Source organism: Hippopotamus amphibius, chromosome 2 (assembly GCF_030028045.1).
Source record: "Hippopotamus amphibius kiboko isolate mHipAmp2 chromosome 2, mHipAmp2.hap2, whole genome shotgun sequence".
NCBI classification, from domain to species: Eukaryota; Metazoa; Chordata; class Mammalia; order Artiodactyla; family Hippopotamidae; genus Hippopotamus; species Hippopotamus amphibius.
In genome coordinates this window covers 140,674,649-140,692,257 of record NC_080187.1, presented here as the reverse complement: position 1 = coordinate 140,692,257, position 17,609 = coordinate 140,674,649, and the positions used below count along the sequence as shown (strand labels likewise).

General features: G+C 39.6%; 1 protein-coding gene across 1 annotated transcript in view; it reads right to left on the bottom strand.

The window, feature by feature from the left end:
• Positions 1-2,088: 2,088 nt before the first annotated feature.
• The window catches only part of AGBL1 (AGBL carboxypeptidase 1), a 746,106-nt gene continuing 730,585 nt past the window's right edge, over positions 2,089-17,609 (bottom strand). The window contains exon 23 of the mRNA XM_057720719.1: positions 2,089-4,132. Within this exon, the coding sequence (XP_057576702.1) occupies positions 3,928-4,132 (205 nt within the window). The 3' untranslated portion in view covers positions 2,089-3,927. The remainder of the gene's footprint in view (positions 4,133-17,609) is intronic.

The following is a 17,609-nucleotide window of genomic DNA, read 5'->3' as shown; positions in this document are numbered from 1 at the left end:
GTGTCTGTACATGAATTTTTTGTACATCTACATGTACCAGTATGATGAGATAAAATGAAGCTATGTCCCAGGGCAAACTGCAGAGACTGGAGATGGGCAGAACTTGAATCTATAAAGGAGCCAAAGAGTCTTTAGCACAGGGAAGTGTCGTGAAGAAACAGCAGATTCTACCCTTAAGGGATCATGGAAGCACGGTCCTTAAGGGATCACAAGAAGCCTTGTGCTTTTCTACCCATGATTATCACAGGGGTGAAAAAGGCCCCCCGTTCCAGCCCTGCCATGCAGAGCACCTGGCAACAGCTGGCACAGGACACCCATGCACGTGGCCCGGACCCCACATCACCTCTCCAGATGCACTTCCTTTGCACATTTTGAAGCACATCTGCTTCCCATGAAAGCTTACAACTCCCCGGAACTCTTGAGTAATCACATTTGGCCCTGAGTTCGGTAGAACGTTTTTCAGGACAGTTGACCGTAGTGGTTTGGCCAGCAGCAGACGCGTCTGGCTGGGCTGGAGGAGCTGCTCCTGTGACTATCCGCAGGCGACTTGTGATGAGCCACCCCACCCCCAGACTGGAGAGCTGCGAGGTGTGACACAGAACAGCCTTCCATCCCAGCAGGAAGAGAGGAACGGCTGCCCTCTCCCACGCTCCTGTTCCCTCCAAGCAAACTCTTTCCCAGTTGGTTAGTGTCTGGGCTCAGCAGCTCAGGACCTCCACCCAGGTCCCCAAGTTCACTGGGTGTAGCTCATCTTCTTCTATTTCCTTTCCTGATGTACTTCTGAATTCTAAGAGTCCTTTCCAACTGGACATCTCATAGACCCCAGTATTCAACAGAGCCCTAACTGCACTCTTTATCTCTCACTTCACCCCAAACCTGCTGCTCTTCAAATATGATAACGTTATACCCAGTGTACTTCTGAGACCTTTGAACAACCAACAGAGCAAGGGTGCCAGTCAATCAGTCATAAACACGTGGTGTAGCAGGACTGAGGCATCCACGCCGACATCACTCCTGGCCATGCCTCTCTCTGCTGAAAATTCTTTGTCTCCTCCCAGCACATTCAGAATAAAGTTCAACCTTTATTGTCCAGTTCACTGGTCAGTCAAGGCATGACCAGTGTTGTTAAGCTGATGAATGTCTGTCTCATCAGTTTCATCTCCTATCACTCTCCTCCTTTCCCCACATACAAGCACATCTTTTAAATAAGTCGCGCTGATTTTATTCCAAGCTCTCACCCCACCCCAGGGCCTTTGCATGAGCTCGTCCCACTTCTTAGCATGTCTTTCCTCTTCTTTTGAACCAGGAAACTCTTACATATCCTTTCAAAATCACCTAAATTATCATATTCTTTGGGTAGACTTTTCTACCACCGCTGCCTCCATTAGATGAGGTGATTCTGTATCATCTTCTGCACGTCTCCATAATACCATGTGCTGCTGTGTTAAAACGTTTACTGTCCATCTCTCCACTAAACTTTGAGCAACTTCAGGACACAATGAGTCTGCTTTCTCTTCAGCTTTAGAGCTTAGTAAAGAAGATTATAACAGCAGGTACTTGATACATATTTGTTACATAGGTGAATCAATAAATAGTCCATGTTCCTGGCTTTTCCTGAACACACCACATAGAAATTTACCTGCCCTGTTCATGTTCTCAGAAACACACTAAATAAGCAATTTTGAGCTGAGATGCAAATTGATGATGAGTTGGTATGATTTCCATTCCTCTCACCATTTACATTTTCAATAATATTATCTTCTTGACCCTCAAAGCAATGAAAAAAACAGAAGCATTATGCCATCCTCTATTTAAGAGTGGAAATATTGAATGTGGGAGAAGTTAAGAGATGCTTCCAGCTTGGATTTGAATTCAGTGTCTTTCTTATTTCCCTCAAAGCTCTCGTGTATGTTACAGAAATCTGAATGCCTTAATACAAAGAATGAGTTGTGATTTCTGAATGATAGCAAAGAAATTTAAAAAGGAGTTGAAAATAAGGGACTAATAATAATAATAATAATAATAATAATAATAATAATATACCCAAATCACAGCACATGTAACTTTCTCATATGCATTGGGGCTGAATTATGGCAAAACATTTTTTTCTGTGGCTTTCTGCTGGTCTAGAGATGTGGACTCTGAGTTTTCTCTGAAATGATTCTGTTTCCAAAATCTCTTGGTGGAGGTAGGTACATCTAGAAAAAGTCACTTTGGCATGCTTTTAATCCTCAATATGCATTATTTTCTTTCCCCTTAGGATTAAAATTTCAAATGTTTAGCCTTGCCTACCTCAAATAAAGACTACATTTTCCAACCTCCTTTCCAGCTACCTGTGTTCATAGGACAACTTACCGGGTGGCGGTATTAAGCAGAAGCAGTATGCATAGTTTTGGGAATTTGGAGAACATGATCTTCTGTCTCTGTCCTTCTTACTGCCGACTGGGATATGGATGCAAAGCCTGGTGCTTCAGTGGCTATCTTACACCAAGAGTAGGAGCAAAACACGGCGGGGCTAGATAGCTGCTGAAGCTGAGTTCCTGACACCAGGCTCTCAGGGCTCTGGCCTGCCTGTATCTGGAATTCCACATGAAAAATAAATAGACCTCTCTCTTACAAAAACTACTGCTGTTTTGGATTTTCCATCCTTTGTAGCCAAACCTAATTCTGACTAAATACATGTGGCATCTGGACCAACATACATTTGCTGTAATATATTATCTCCATTTTATCTTTCATTCTAATCTGCCTTCCACGCCTCTTCTCATCCTTTCTGCCTGGGCTCTGTACATCTCATCATTCACATTTTCAAACAGTTTCCATCTGTCTGTTGAAGGGCCTTGCTCCATCTTCACTTGTCCTAAGCAATGCCAACCTCCTAGTCTCTGTTCCTACGGAAGCTCCTGCCCTGATCCCCTCCAGGAAGAGGGAGTATTTCCCAACCACGTGACTTCATAGAATGTTAACTACGAGAATACACCCATCGAATGTTCTGCCTGTGTTACGGAGGAAAATAAGCCAATGTTATTGTCTACGCTGTGCCAAACTGCATACTTTTACACATTATCCCGTTTCATGTTCACAACAACTCTGTGATATAGATACACTCATCTCCATTGAACTGTGGTTTAGGGAGGTTTAGTGACTTGCCTCAGTTCTCGTAACAAGTAACTGCCAGATCAGATATGAGGCACATCTATCTGAGTGAATGAATGAACTGTCCACTATGATTTGCTGCCTTGCAGGGTTATGAATTTCAGAGGATTTTCAAATTTGTAAAGACCAGTGGCCACGTCTTACTCACTATCATCCCCCTTCCTTTAGAAGGGGATCTTCTGCAGATCTATATCTGCAAAATGTATACTGTTCCAACAGACCAAGGATGATTACTCGGCTGTACAGCTTTTCATGTTCAATCACTCAACAAAAGAAGACCCTACCAGGAACCTCAGAGCCTCAGTGGGGCTCATGTGTTGAGCTGAGGACCTCAGATGCTCTAGCAGGGAGACAATAGGAGATGATGACACACATAAAGAACAACTTAACAACCATTTAGAATTCTGAATTCTGGCTGAGAAGGCACAAATAAATTCCAACTCCTACTGCTTCCAGTCTGCTCCCGTTTCAAGCACAGGACTGGAGAAGAGCTTGAAACAGTCTTCAGGGGCTCCACAGCCATCGTGAGAGTCTCCCATTCTAGCATAACGATAGCGTGCATGTAGCCACCTAACTATATATGCATGATGCTCTAATTAAGAAGTAGCCACTCTCTATGCATAGTGAAACTTGAAGAAAATCTAGATGTAGGGATGTTGACCTCACATGGTCTGGCTTTCTGTGCCTGCATGGTGTGTGTCTGATGGTAAAGCAACAACATAGCAGCTAATCCAATGGTTAGAGGCACAGAACTTGCTATGAACCTCAGGGTTACGGGATGGACTTTCTTCCCTGCCCTGGCCTCTCCTCTTCTTCCTCTCCCTCATCCCTGTGGAAAGCGCACTCCTGGATCTGCCGGTCCAGCTCGGAGAAGCTCCCTTCCTGGTCGGAGCTGCTGTCGGCACCATAATCAATCTCCTCCAGGCAGGGAGGCTCATCATCCAGTTCTGAAGCGACGCTGCTGTTTCTGCTGCATCTGCCACGAGTTCCCAGAAAACATGGAGAAGAAAGGAAGGAGAGGAAAGGAGGGATGGAAAAAGGAAAAAAAAGGGGGGCGGGATAGAAACAGGGAGGGAAAGAAAGGAGGGGGAGATGAAAAGAGAAGTTACCCAAAGGAAGGAACATTTACGATTGGTTGGAAAAGGAGGGTGGGGATTATCTTCACTGATATTGAAGCTCAAGACCCCCTGCTCCTTTCAATGTGTTGCATACACAGCACCCTGTGTTCTCAACCACTACCATGAGATGGGGGAAGAACATCTGGAAAGTCTGTGGGCTCCCTTCTTCCTTGGCCAGCAGAGTCTGCATTTCTAAGTCCAATCGGAAGATTTCCAACCACAAGATAGGGACGGCCTCATCTGTTTAACACTGTCAGGGTCTTTTAGGCTTAAAGTAAACAATCAGAGACAGCTGTCATTGACTATCTGAGAATGGCATGTTAGTTATGCCCAGGAAAGAGCGGGGTTGGAACTCAGGTAGGTAAGCTTCAACATCCCTAATGTTTCCCACTCTAACTAACAGCACTGTAAGCCATTATCACATAGCTCTCCTTTATCATGGTGAATGCTTTATTGGAATTAAAACATTAATCCTGGTGGACATTAAAGGAGAGAGTAAGCGGGGAAACAGTACCTTCTTTCTACCATGTTCGTACTCCCTCATCATCTCCTCTACCTCCCTCTAGTTTATTCACAAGTGGAAGATCACAGGGGCTGACCAACAAGAGACAGAAGGGGGCAATAGGAATGACTATCAACCCTGGACCATATATTGTGAACAGGAGAAATTTCCTCCCAAGGAACTGTATGTCTTCCTCACTTGCATGAGGTACTGTCTTTTCTGAAGACATCCTAATCACTCCCTACTTAGGACTTAACCAATTAGGATTAGCAGCGTGCTGGGTTTCTACTCAGTGATTTATAGAAGGCAAGCACTTCATAAATCAGGTAGAGCTGTTCATTCACCTGCCTCACCATAAACAATGATGATGGGTAATCAGCAGCATGGTTACATTTTAGCTCGGGAAATGAATCAGAGCCCAGTCTCTTCATTGTCCACTAACTGTTAGGAGCTGCTCCATGCTCTTCAGGCTCTCAGTACCCTAAGCTGAAGGTCTGGTGGGACATTGTATGAATGGAGAAGAAAGAGAAGAAATATGAATCTTGATTCCACAGCACCACAGCATTAAATTATTATCATATTTTACCGGCTGGTTGGTGGGCTGATAAAGCAGCTGAATAAAGGAAGGTAAGAGCCACCCAGTGATAACACAAGCTGAAGTCAGCAAGAACACCGAGTGCCCTGACTCAACTGTCACCATGGTCATTATTGAGGTGACAATGCTGTACAATGTCAAGTTTTAATTCTGACCAGGGGACCTTGGAAAATCCCGTTCTCCTCACAGAATGGCAATGATAATACCTCAAGTATTGTTGTGAATACCAAATGAGAAAACACATGAATGCAATCTAGCAAAGTGACCTGCAAAAGAAAAGCAACCAACACACTTGAATTCAGTGGATACTGAAAAAGATGGTGAAACACGGTGGCAAGGTGAGCACGAACTGAGATGTGTTGCCTCACACCTGGGTTGCTGCAGTCACTATCGCAAAACCATCCAAATTGGCAACACTAATAGTTTCTCTAAAACACAATTTTTATTATGCCATTTCAAATTCTGTAACTTGCAAGAACTCGCCCTTGCTTATTAATGCAATGTGAGCATCGGTGGATGGGACATTATTAAAGGGCCCAATTGGCAGGAGCCCTGAGTAAACAACGGGGTCAGTCTTCCCCTAGTAAGGCCCTGCCTTCCCTCCACTGTGGAGTCCCCTGTGGTCATTCCCAGACCTTTCCTACCACCGTCAAGTTGTCAGGCTCTTCTTGTTGGGGAGCATTCAAACATACCAGGCTGAATGGGTTTCCAAGTCTTTAGTCATACAACCAATTACTTATATCTGAAATAATCTTCCAACTCCTCAACATCTAACCAAATAAGAGAGATCAATTTTAAAAGCTTGTCTTAATTTCTGCCAAATGACTATTTTGGTAACTCTCTTATTGGAATTTTTCCTCTAAATATAAACCTTCATGGATTCACTTAATTTGCTTTGATCTTTAATAGTGTTTATAGTCTTATATTGTGAATAAGGCCCATGACTCTATGTGATTCATATTTATATTATTCTACAGCACACCTAGAATGTGCTGAGAATGTAGTAGAAATAAATTGATAGATAAAGAGATAAATTAAATACATAAATAGCTCCCTGTGTAAATCACATGCATTCAGTGGCTTCAGCAAGGCAGCTGGAGAGTTTAGGAAGTGGGGCACCCTCACCAGCTTCAGAAAGGTGGCAGCAAAATGTCTTGACTGTGCACACCTGTGACTTTCAGTGATGCAGCAGGACAGTGTGTGGCCTGCACGCACGTGCTGAAGCTAGGCTGGGAGTGGGAGGGTGCCTGGACAGTGTGCCAGCCCCAGCTAGAGAGCAGGAGACTCTTGCAACCGCCTGTGTGCTCCGGCTTCAGTGGGGCGGCAGGAGAGTGCCATGACCACTTGCCCCTGTCCATCTGAGCAAAGCATCAGGACGGTGCTGCCCTAAGCCTACCTGCCTTTGCCAGCAGAGTACATGCAGAGGGCAGTAATGGCATCTGCCAGCACCTCCACCTTTGGGGTGAGTTTCAGGTGACCCTGCCCCCCCAGCACATGCTTTTAGACTACCAAATGAGTCTCTTTCACATGTACTCTGGGCACTTTCCAAGCTGCTAGTTTTCCCTCTGGGTCTCAGGGTGGGTAAGACCACATGTGAGCTCTTTAAAAGGGACATCTCAGATTCCTATAGCACTATGGGTCCCTTGGACATCAGCCCCATTGGTTTTGTAAGCCAGACACTTTAAGGGTTCATCTCTGTGGTGCAGATCCCAGGCGTTGGGTAAGGCACCAAGCCCTCATTCCTCTGGTAGAAGCACTGGGTTGATGAGATCCCTCCTCATCCTGTGTTGCCACACTGGCAGTCACAGAGAGTTCTTGTCAAGACTCTGTCTCAAGCTTTCCTGCCCTTCTCCATGTGGTCCTTTAATCCTTTGTTGTGGTGAAGCAAGGCATCTAGTTTTCAGATCTTTTTCAGAAATGATCCATATGTAGCTATAGATTTGGTGTGTCCATGAGAAGAGGTGGGTTCAGAATCTTCCTATCTCTCCATCTTGGTCCCCCATTCAAAAGTTTTATATATGAATTAAACCATAATTAGTGTCAGTACATTTTAGTAGTTTTCAACAAATATGGTTTCTTGTCATTCATATTTATAAATAAATTAACATAAAATTAGTACATAATATATAACATATAATATACAGTAAAACCTTGGATTGCAAGCATAATTCGTTCCAGAAACATGCTTATAATCCAAAGCGCTTGTATATCAAAGCAAATTTCCCCATAAGAAATAATGGAAACAGATGATTCATTCCACAACCCAAAATGATTCATATAAAAATGATTACAATACAGTAATATAATACAAAAAACTAAAGAAAATATAAAATTTAAAGAAAAATAAACAAATTAACCTGCACTTACCTTCTAAAACCTTCGTGGCTGGTGTGAGGGAGACAAGAGAAAGGAGGGTTATTGTGTAGGATGACTTTCACTATCACTAACAGAATCACTGCTATCTATTGGCTCAATGGAATCTTTTTCTTTTCATGCAACTTTACGAGGAAGCTATCCAATGACACTTGCTTTTGCCTTCTTTTGAGGATTTTGCAGAAATATGACATTGCATTCTCATTAAACAGATTCATCGCTCGCACTGCTACAGCCTTATTCAGGTGGTATTTTTCTACAAAATTTTGCACTGTTTCCCACATTTTACACATCTCCTTAATCTCATTTGAAGTGAGGGATTCCTCCGCCTTTTTCTCCTCCTCCTCTGCAGACAAGATCTCCTCCATAACTTCTTTTTTTTAAATAAACTTATTTATTTATTTATCTATTTTATTGGTTGTGTTGGGTCTTTTTTTTTTTTTTTTTTGCTGTGTGCAGGCTTTCTTCTGTTGCGGTGAGTGGGGGCTACTCCTCGTTGTGGTGCGCAGGCTCCTCATTGCTGTGGCTTCTCTTGTTGCAGATCACAGGCTCTAGGCGCATGGGCTTCAGTAGTTGCAGCACATGGGCTCAATAGTTGTGGCTTACAGGCTCTAAAGTGCAGGCTCAATAGTTGTGGCACACGGGCTTAGTTGCTCCATGGCATGTGGGATCTTCCTGGAGCAGGGATCAAACCCGGGTCTCCTGCATTGGCAGGCGGATTCTTAACCACTGCACCACCTAGGAAGCCCCTCCGCCATAAATTCTTGCTGTTGCTCTCAATGCAGATACATCAGTTCTTCGGTGGCCAGCTCCATTGGCTCAGCTGTGATCATGTGACATTCAGTGTCATGTACTCCCCGTATTGCAAGACACCGCTCATTTATCAAGTTAAAATTTTCTAGAAATGTTTGCTCATCTTGCAGAACATTCACAGAACAAATTACTCACAATCCAAGGTTTTACTGTATTATAAAATTGTGTTATACATGTTAATATGTTATATATTTATATGTTATGTACATTTATATATGTATATTTATATATTTATAAATTAAGAAGGCCTACAATAGTTTATGTCTCTTCATATTTGCCCAAATGTTTAGGTATTCTGATGAGTTAGAGAATCAAAATGCATATCCAAGGACTCCCACTTCTGGAAGATAGAGAACTATTTCTCCCTTTTCCTCTTCATGGATATTATATATTAAACAAAAGTAAGAAAACTGAAATGTGGATGAAATGTGGAGAGAAGAAGCCAGACCAGATAGAGACCTAATGACCAATATGGTGGTGTGTCCCCTGAGTTTTCTTTTGGCCTCATATACTTTAGTCTTGGAGCTGGAGAAGCTGACAGCCTGGAATTGCTAACAAGTGCAGACAAAAAGATGCTTAGCAAGAGGTTGTTCTCTATCCAAATGATAAGGAAAGCAACCTCACAAAAAAAAGACAAGTTTTATATTATAATAGCCCTATTCCAATCAAATCCCACAGAAAAAAACATTAATCTTACCCTCATCTTGCCAACAGAAGTGGGGTGAACCTAGATTTCTACTCTCCTCAGACCACATTGTGATATCTGAAATCCCCTTCTCTCCCTCATGCTAAGGAAGCATCAGAGAAGGCAGAAAGAGCCTGAACTTTCATGTCCAATGTGCAATAATGAGGTCTCCTACCCATTGACACTAGCAGGGGCCATGTGGGGAGCCTGGACTTCCACACACAACTGTTGGTAAAAAGACCACTCCTTACCAGTTTTAGGGGAGACCAATAACAAGGAACTCATGCTGCTTCCACCCAGAGAAGTATTAGTGAAGGCCAAGCAGGAAGCTAAAACACTTACCAATGCCCAGCAGTAACAAGGAGCCCTCAGCACCCTGGGTGTCAATAGAGCCCAATGGGGAGCCTAGGCTTTCACTCCCACAGGGCAGTAACAAGACTCCTTCTTTTCCTGTCTGAGTGGTGTCATAGGAACCCAGTTCAAACAGAAGGTTTTAATAAGACCCATAGGACTTCCCTCATGGCATGGTTGTTAAGAAGCCGCCTGCCAACGCAGTGTTCATGGGTTGGATCACTGGTCCGGGAAGATCCCAAATGCTGTGGAGCAAATAAGCCTGTGTTCCACAATCACTGAGCCTGTGTTCTAGAGCCCGTGAGCCACAACTACTGAGCCCATGTGCCACAACTAATGAAGCCCGCGCACCTAAAGCCTGTGCTCAGCAACAAGAGAAGCCACTGCAATGAGAAACCCATGCACTGCAACAAAAGAGTAGCCCCTGCTCACCGCAACTAGAAAAAACCCATATGCAGCAACGAAGACCCAATGCAGCCAATAAATAAATAGATAAATAAATTTATATAAAAAATAATATCCATAGTCTCATAGCATAATACACCAAATGTTCAGATTTCAAGAAAATCAATAGATGCCAACAGCAAAATGACGCAGATGTTAGAATTATCTGACAAGCGTTTGTAAGCAGACATCATATAAGTGTTTCACTGAGTAATTACGAATACACATGACAAAAATGTCTCAATAAAGAAATAGAAGCAAAAAATAGGGAGTATAAAGAAGAATCAAATGAAATTGTAAAAGTGAGAAACACAATAACATAAATATAAAATTTGACAAATAAACAGAAAGTCTCAACAAGGAAAGAGAACATATAAAGAAAACCCAAATGGAAAGTTTAGAAATAACAAATACAAAAAAATAAATAAAAAATTCAATGGATGGGCTCAAAAGCAGAATGGAAGGAACAGAGGGAAAACTCAGTGAACTTGAAAATAGAACAATTCAATGAGAATAACAGAGTGAAAATAGATTAAAACTATGAACAGAACATCAAGGTCCTGTGGGACTATAATGAAAGATCTAATATTCATTTTGCAGTCCTAGAAGAAGAGAAGCTGAAAATGTATTCAAAGAAGTAAAGGCTGAAAACATCTTCAACTTTGCAAAAGACATTCATCTACAAATACAATAAGCTGAGCAAATCCCAAAGAGGCAAACCCAAGGAAATCTAACCAGACAGATAACAACAAGCTTTCTGAAAACTAAAGAGAAATTAAAAATCTTGAAACCAGTGTGAGAGAAATTTTAGGGTAACAGCACTATAGTGGAAAAGTAATTTAAATGGCAGCAGACATCTCATCAGAAACCATAAGGACCATAATAAAACAGAACACCATTTTTCAAGTTTGGAAAAAAAATAAAAAAGAACTACCAAGCAAGTACTCTAAATCCAGAAAAAACAGCTTTCAAGAATGAAGGGAAAATAAAGACATTCTTATGGAAGTAACATTTTCAGGATTTGTTGCCACCAGAGCTACCTTAAAAAAGATAGCTAAAGGAAATCCTCTAAACAGAAATGAACTGAAAGAGGAATGTTGGAATATAAGAAAGGAGAAAGAACACCAAAAGAGCAAAAATATGCAGACAGTAGATTTTTTCTTTTCCTCTTGAATTATTAAAATTATGTTTGAGAGTTGTATCAAAAATTATAAAATTGTGTGTTATGGTTCATATAAATAGTCAAGCTAATTTTATAATAAATAAGAAGGTAAAGGGATGTACAGGGAGGCAAGCTTTCTATACTTTGCTTGAACTGGTAAAAATGTGACACCAGTAGATTATAATAAATTATGTATTGTAAAATGTAATATCTACAACATAAAAAATTATATACGTAGAGATACACTCGAGAGCTTATGAAGAAATAAAAATAAAACAAATTCACTAACAAGGAGACAGGAAGGACAAAACAGAGATTAGAAAAGGGAGAGAGAACAAACAATAAAATGGAAGAGTTGGCCTTAACTTATCAACAACATTAAATGTTATGTAGGTACTTTGGTGCAGTGGTTAAGACTTCATGCTCCCAGGACTTCCTAGGTGGCATCATGGTTAAGAATTTGCATGCCGATGCAGGGGACATGGGTTCAACCCCTGCTCCAGGAAGATCCCACACGCTGTGGAGCAACTAAGCCCATGTGCCACAACTACTGAGCCTGCAATCTAGAGCCTGTGAGCCACAACTATGGGCCCATGTGCTGCAACTACTGAAGCCCACGTGCCTAGAGCCTGTGCTGCTCAACAAGAGAAGCCACCACAGTGAGGAGCCCACACACCACAATGAAGAGTAGCCCCCACTCACTGCAACTAGAGAAAGCCCATGTGCAGCAATGAGGACCCAATGCAGGCAATATGTAAATAAATTAATTAATTAAAAACAACAACAACAACAAAAAACTTCATGCTCCCAATTCAGGGAGCCTGGGTTCAATCCCTAGTTAGGGAACTAGAGTACACATATATGCCACAACTAAGAGTTCACATGCCACAACTGAGGAGCCCACCTGATGCAACTAAGGTGTGCCCACGCTACAACTAAGATCTGGTGCAACCAAATAAATAAATACTTTAAAAAATGTTATGTAATTGTCTATATATACTAATTAAAAGGAAGATTGTCAGAGTGGATTAAAAAAAGTGACCCAACTATATGCTGTTCATAATAACTCACTTAAAATATAATGATATAGGTAGATATAAACTCAAAGGATGGAAAAGATATACTATGCAAACATTAATCAAAAGAAAGCAGAAATGTCTATATTAACAATATCAGATAAAGTAGTCATCAGAGCAAAGGAAATAACCAGGGACTTGGAGGGATACAATGATAAAAATGTCAATATATCAAAAAGTCATAGCACTCTTGTATGTGTATGTACCAAACAACAGAAAGGCAAATCACTGGAAGTAAAAACTGATAGATCTGAAAGGAGAATTAGGCAAAACTGTAATTATAATTCAAGACTTCAACCCTTGTTTCTCAACAATTGATTAAACAACTAGACAGAAAATCAGCCAAGACACAGAACAGTTCAACAACACTATTAACCAACAACATAGAATTGACATTTATAGAATACTCCCACCCAATAACAGCAGAGTACATATTATTTTCCAATGCTGATAAAATAGATATCAAGACAACCATATCTTGAGCCATAAACAAACATTATCAAATTTAAAAAAATTGAAATAATGCAGACTGTGTTCTCTGACCAAAGGAATCAAGCTGGAAATCTAAAACCAAAAGATGAAAAGAACTTTTCCAAACATTTGGAAAGTAGATAAAAAAACTTCAGGAGGTCAAAGAAGATGTTTTAAGGAAAGGAAAAACATACAATTGAACTTAATGAAAATGAAATATAACACATCAAAATTTGCGGCACACAGATAGAGCCATGGCAAGAGGGAAAGTTATAGCAGTAACGCTTACTTTAGAAAAGTCTGAAATCATAAATCTAAACTACACCTCAAGAAAGTAGGAAAATAAGAGCAAAATAATCCCAAAGCAAGTAAAAGAAATGAAACAATAAAGATAAGGGCAGAAACCAATGTAACTAAAACAGAAAAACAATAGAGAAAATCAATGAAAAGAAGAGCTGACTGTTTGAAAAGATCTATACAATTGACCAACCTCTAATTATACTGAAAAAGAAAAAAAGAAGAAAGGCACTAATTACCAACATCAGGGGAAAAAAAAATCCTCTACACAAACAAATTTGACAACTTATATGATATGGATCAATTCCTCAAAATGCAAAAATTACCATAATTCACCCAATGTTATAGATAATTTGAATAGCCCTATAACTAGTAAAGAAATTGAATTCATAGTTTAACATGTCTTGAAAAAGAGTTTTCCAGATATTTTCACTGGAGAATTCTACATGATTAAAGAAGAATTAGCACCAAATCTATGCACTCTTTTTTCAGAAAATAAAAGAGCAGGGAATACTTCCATTCATGTTTTGAGTCAAGTATTAATTCTAATACTAAAACCAAAGCTAGTAAAAAGAAAAGAAGATAACTACAGACCGTTATGTCTCGTGAATATAAATTTAACATTTTTTACAAACTATCAGCAAATTGAATTCAGTATTCTATAAAAAGAACTATACACCCTGACCAAGTGGAGTTAATTCCAGGAATGTTAGATTGATTCACTATTTAAAAATTAATCAGTGTAATCCACTATATTTACAAGCTAATGGAGGAAAATCATATAACCATATAAATTTATGCAAAAAATATTCTACAAAATTAACACCCATTAAAGATAAAGCCTCTCATATAAAATAGTAATAGAAGGAGACTTCCTCTTATATATGCATAAAATAAAGCAGCAAAAACAGACACCCACAAACTTGAAATCATATGACAATCTGGAAAACACTATAGAATATGTTTGCTTACAATGATTAAGAAATTAGAATAAGTTCTGGAAGCATAATGAAAGAATAAGGTACTTTTGATAAAAGAAAAAGATGAATTTGAAAATTAAATTCTTTCTAAAAGTAAAAAGAAAAAAAAAGCAAAGCTACAATGTATAGCTCAATGGAACAGTTAAATGGCACAAAAGACAGAGTTAAACAAAGAATTCATAAACAATAAGAAATATGTCTAGAAGTAGAGAGGCAATGTTAAAAAAAAATTATAGTTGAAAGGTGGTAGTCCTCAAATTGAAGTACTCTGGAAAGCAAAAAGATTAAAAAAAAAATAAAGTCCATAATTAGATACATCAGTATGGATACCAATAAAAAAGGAGAAATCTTAGAGAAATTGAAAGAGAAAAGAAAGATTACCCTTAAATAAATGACATTTTGATCAACAGATTTCCCATTAAAAAAAGTAGGGGAAACTATGTGAAGGGAACTTTCTGTGATATCTCTGCAACATTTCTGTGAATATAAAAATCATTCCAAATTGAAAGTTTCATTTTAAAATGCTTAAAAAGTAATAATAATGTTAAAGCTAGTCAGAAAAAAAAAAAGAACAAATGTATTAAAGATGCTAAGGGAAAACAAATCTCGAACTAGAATTACATACTAAAACAAAAACAAAAACTTTATTTTTCTTGAATGAGGGTGAAATAAATACGTTTTCCCACACATGAACCATCTCTGAAAGGACTACTAAATATATACTTCAATAAGAAAAAAACTGAAATCATAAAAAGTAACAAGATCACAAGAAATGATTTTGTTAAAAAGTACTAAACGTGTTGGATAATTTGGAAATATACTCGTATAGACTGAGAGGAGTCATATACAGACAATGAGAATGGAGTGATTTAAAATATTCTATGCAAGAAAATGTAGGCAGAAGCGATGTTGCCACTTTCCTCCAGAAGTGCCCTAAGCAATCCTCCATGGGCTTTTTAAAAATATATACACATATGGGAATTCCCTGGTGGTGCAGTGGTTAGGACTCCAAGCTTCCACTGCAGGGAGCACAGGTTCAATCCCTGTCAGGGAACTAAGATCCCACATGCCAAACAGAGTGGCCAAAAATAAAAAAAAAAAGGGGGGGGGATATACATATATATATGTGCATACACACATATATGTATCATATACATCATATTATATATCATATATTATATACATGTGTATGCCATAGAATACTGATTTTAGTGGGAAAATAATACTAAAATGTTTTAAATCTAAAATGATAAAAGGATGGGAGGACAAAAGAAGGAAAAGAGGTAGAGAAAGAAAGAAAACAAAGAAAAAAGAAAGGGAGACTGGGATTGAGAAATACACACTACTATGTATAAAATAGATAACTAATGAGAACCTGCTGTAGCACAGGGAACTCTACTCACTGGTCTGTGGTGACCTAAATGGGGAGGAAATCCAAAAAGGAGGGGTTATATGTATATATACAGCTGATTCACTTTGCTGTACAACAGAAACTAACATAACATTGTAAAGTAACCATACCCCAATAACAAAACTAAAAAATAAAAAACTATATCCTACAATTTCACAATATAAAGTGACTAATAAAGGGTAAAATTCAAAAAAAAAAAAAAAAGAGAGAGAAAGAAGAAAGAAGGAGGGAGGAAGGAAGGAAGAAAAGGGAATCAATACAAAAGATGAACTGCTGTGGCAGGTGTCCCTGGCCAGGGGACAGGGTTGCTGTACACATCCTGCCACCACTCAGTCCATTATCTTATTTCCTTTGAACAAAATTGCTCAGGTCTAAAAAAATACAATAAAATTGTCCTTGACACTCCTGCCAATCTATCGCATCTTCAAGGCAAAGCTTGCATCCCACCTCTTCTTTGAAATTTTCTGCTGAGAACAGTAGCACCGTGCCCTCCTTTATTTCCCTTGTTCAAGCACTTAGCTTGACCATTCTCTGACATTTTACTTATATTGTTGTCTACTATTACTGTCAGTGTTAATAAGCAATTCCATGTGCGTTGACCTTCTGCTAGTTGCAAGACTGCTGGTTGCACTGCCCCTGTGACCAGGGCAGTGAGGAATACCTAATAGGTACCAGGCTGGTTCCATCTCATTAGCTGCTTGCTCATTCCAGGCAACTCCCCATCCTCATTAAGAAACTCACCCTAATGTTAGCCCAGTTGACCAGAATAGCAAATATAGCCCTGGGGTCCAAGGAGAGCCTTTTTCTAAGGGTAGTATTCTATGTGGCAAAGGGCAGGTTCAAGTTTCTAAAACAAAGCTGCTAATGTCATTAGGAGATGTTCTCTCAGCAGCTTACAGATTCAGTTCCCAATATAGTAAGGCAGAGTAACGGTACTGTCAGCATTACTATGGTGTCCATGATTCTCCCTTTCGGCCTCTCTCTCTATTTTTCAAAGATGATAAATTCAAGAAGACATCACCATATGCAAATTAAATCAAATATAAATAAAAGGAAATAACATTATGCAAAAATCAAACTATGCTTCCATTGATAGGGTGGTCCTTAATACCCAGATGTGGAAAATGTATGGAGGAAATATCTGAAAATTGATTTCACTTCCCCCTGAATGCTTTGATATCCTGTAAAAACATGGTAAAAAGTAAAAAGAAAACATAGAGTCATACATGTGATTGGAGGTAAGAATCCTGGTTTCAAAGACCAAGTGAAAAACAGGAATTTACCTTCTCTGAGCTTCATTGCCTTCATCTGTAAAATGGGTATCTTACTAGCTTTCTTCTTGAAATGATATAAAGGGAGCAAATTTCATAGCACAAAACCTGACTCACAGTTACTCAACTGAATTTGAATTCCTCTTTCCTTTCCATAGGGTTGGAGACAAGGCAGGAGAACATTTTTATTTTGGCAAGTTCATCATCTTCGTCCTCAAATAGAAACCCATAAACGCAGCTTTTGAACACAGTTTCTGGGCAAAGCCATTAAGAAGACTCTATCCCTTGCAATTCTTCCAAGCCAGCCTGTGCAGCAATTTGCAACTTTATGATGTGATAAATAGAATTTCCTTGTTTTGATTTTTCATTTGCATATTTATTGAGATATGACGATCTTAATTAGTTCTGCATTTTTGTGTGTGTGTTTGTTTTCTTGGTTGGGAAAAGACAGCTTTCTGTCGCGCAAAATAATTCTGCATGCTAACAGGGTGAACAAAACTTAGCCTGTGGCGTTCCTTGATGTTGATGTTGCTTAGAACACAGCTTTGTGGATTTTCTTTTCACTTGTTTTCTCTTTAAATGCTGAGGTAATGCTCAGGACTTGGGTGAATGCCAGACCTCAAGAGGCGGCCGCCTACTGAGAAGTAATGGAAAACTGTAAATTCTAGACACTCAGACTCATCCAACATGCTCTCCCCAGCCTACCTGTCACCTATCTCCCTCCTGAAAAAGCTGAGCCTCACCAAATGCCTCTTGCCAATGAAATGCAGCCCTGCTGCATCTTGGCTTTTGCAGAAAAGGAAGGGCAAATCAATTCCCTGGTTAATTGCATCCCAGGGGAGTATTTGGACATGTTGTTCACACCAGTCTGTTCCTCTTTGACCTTTGTGAGCAGAGCTGTGTG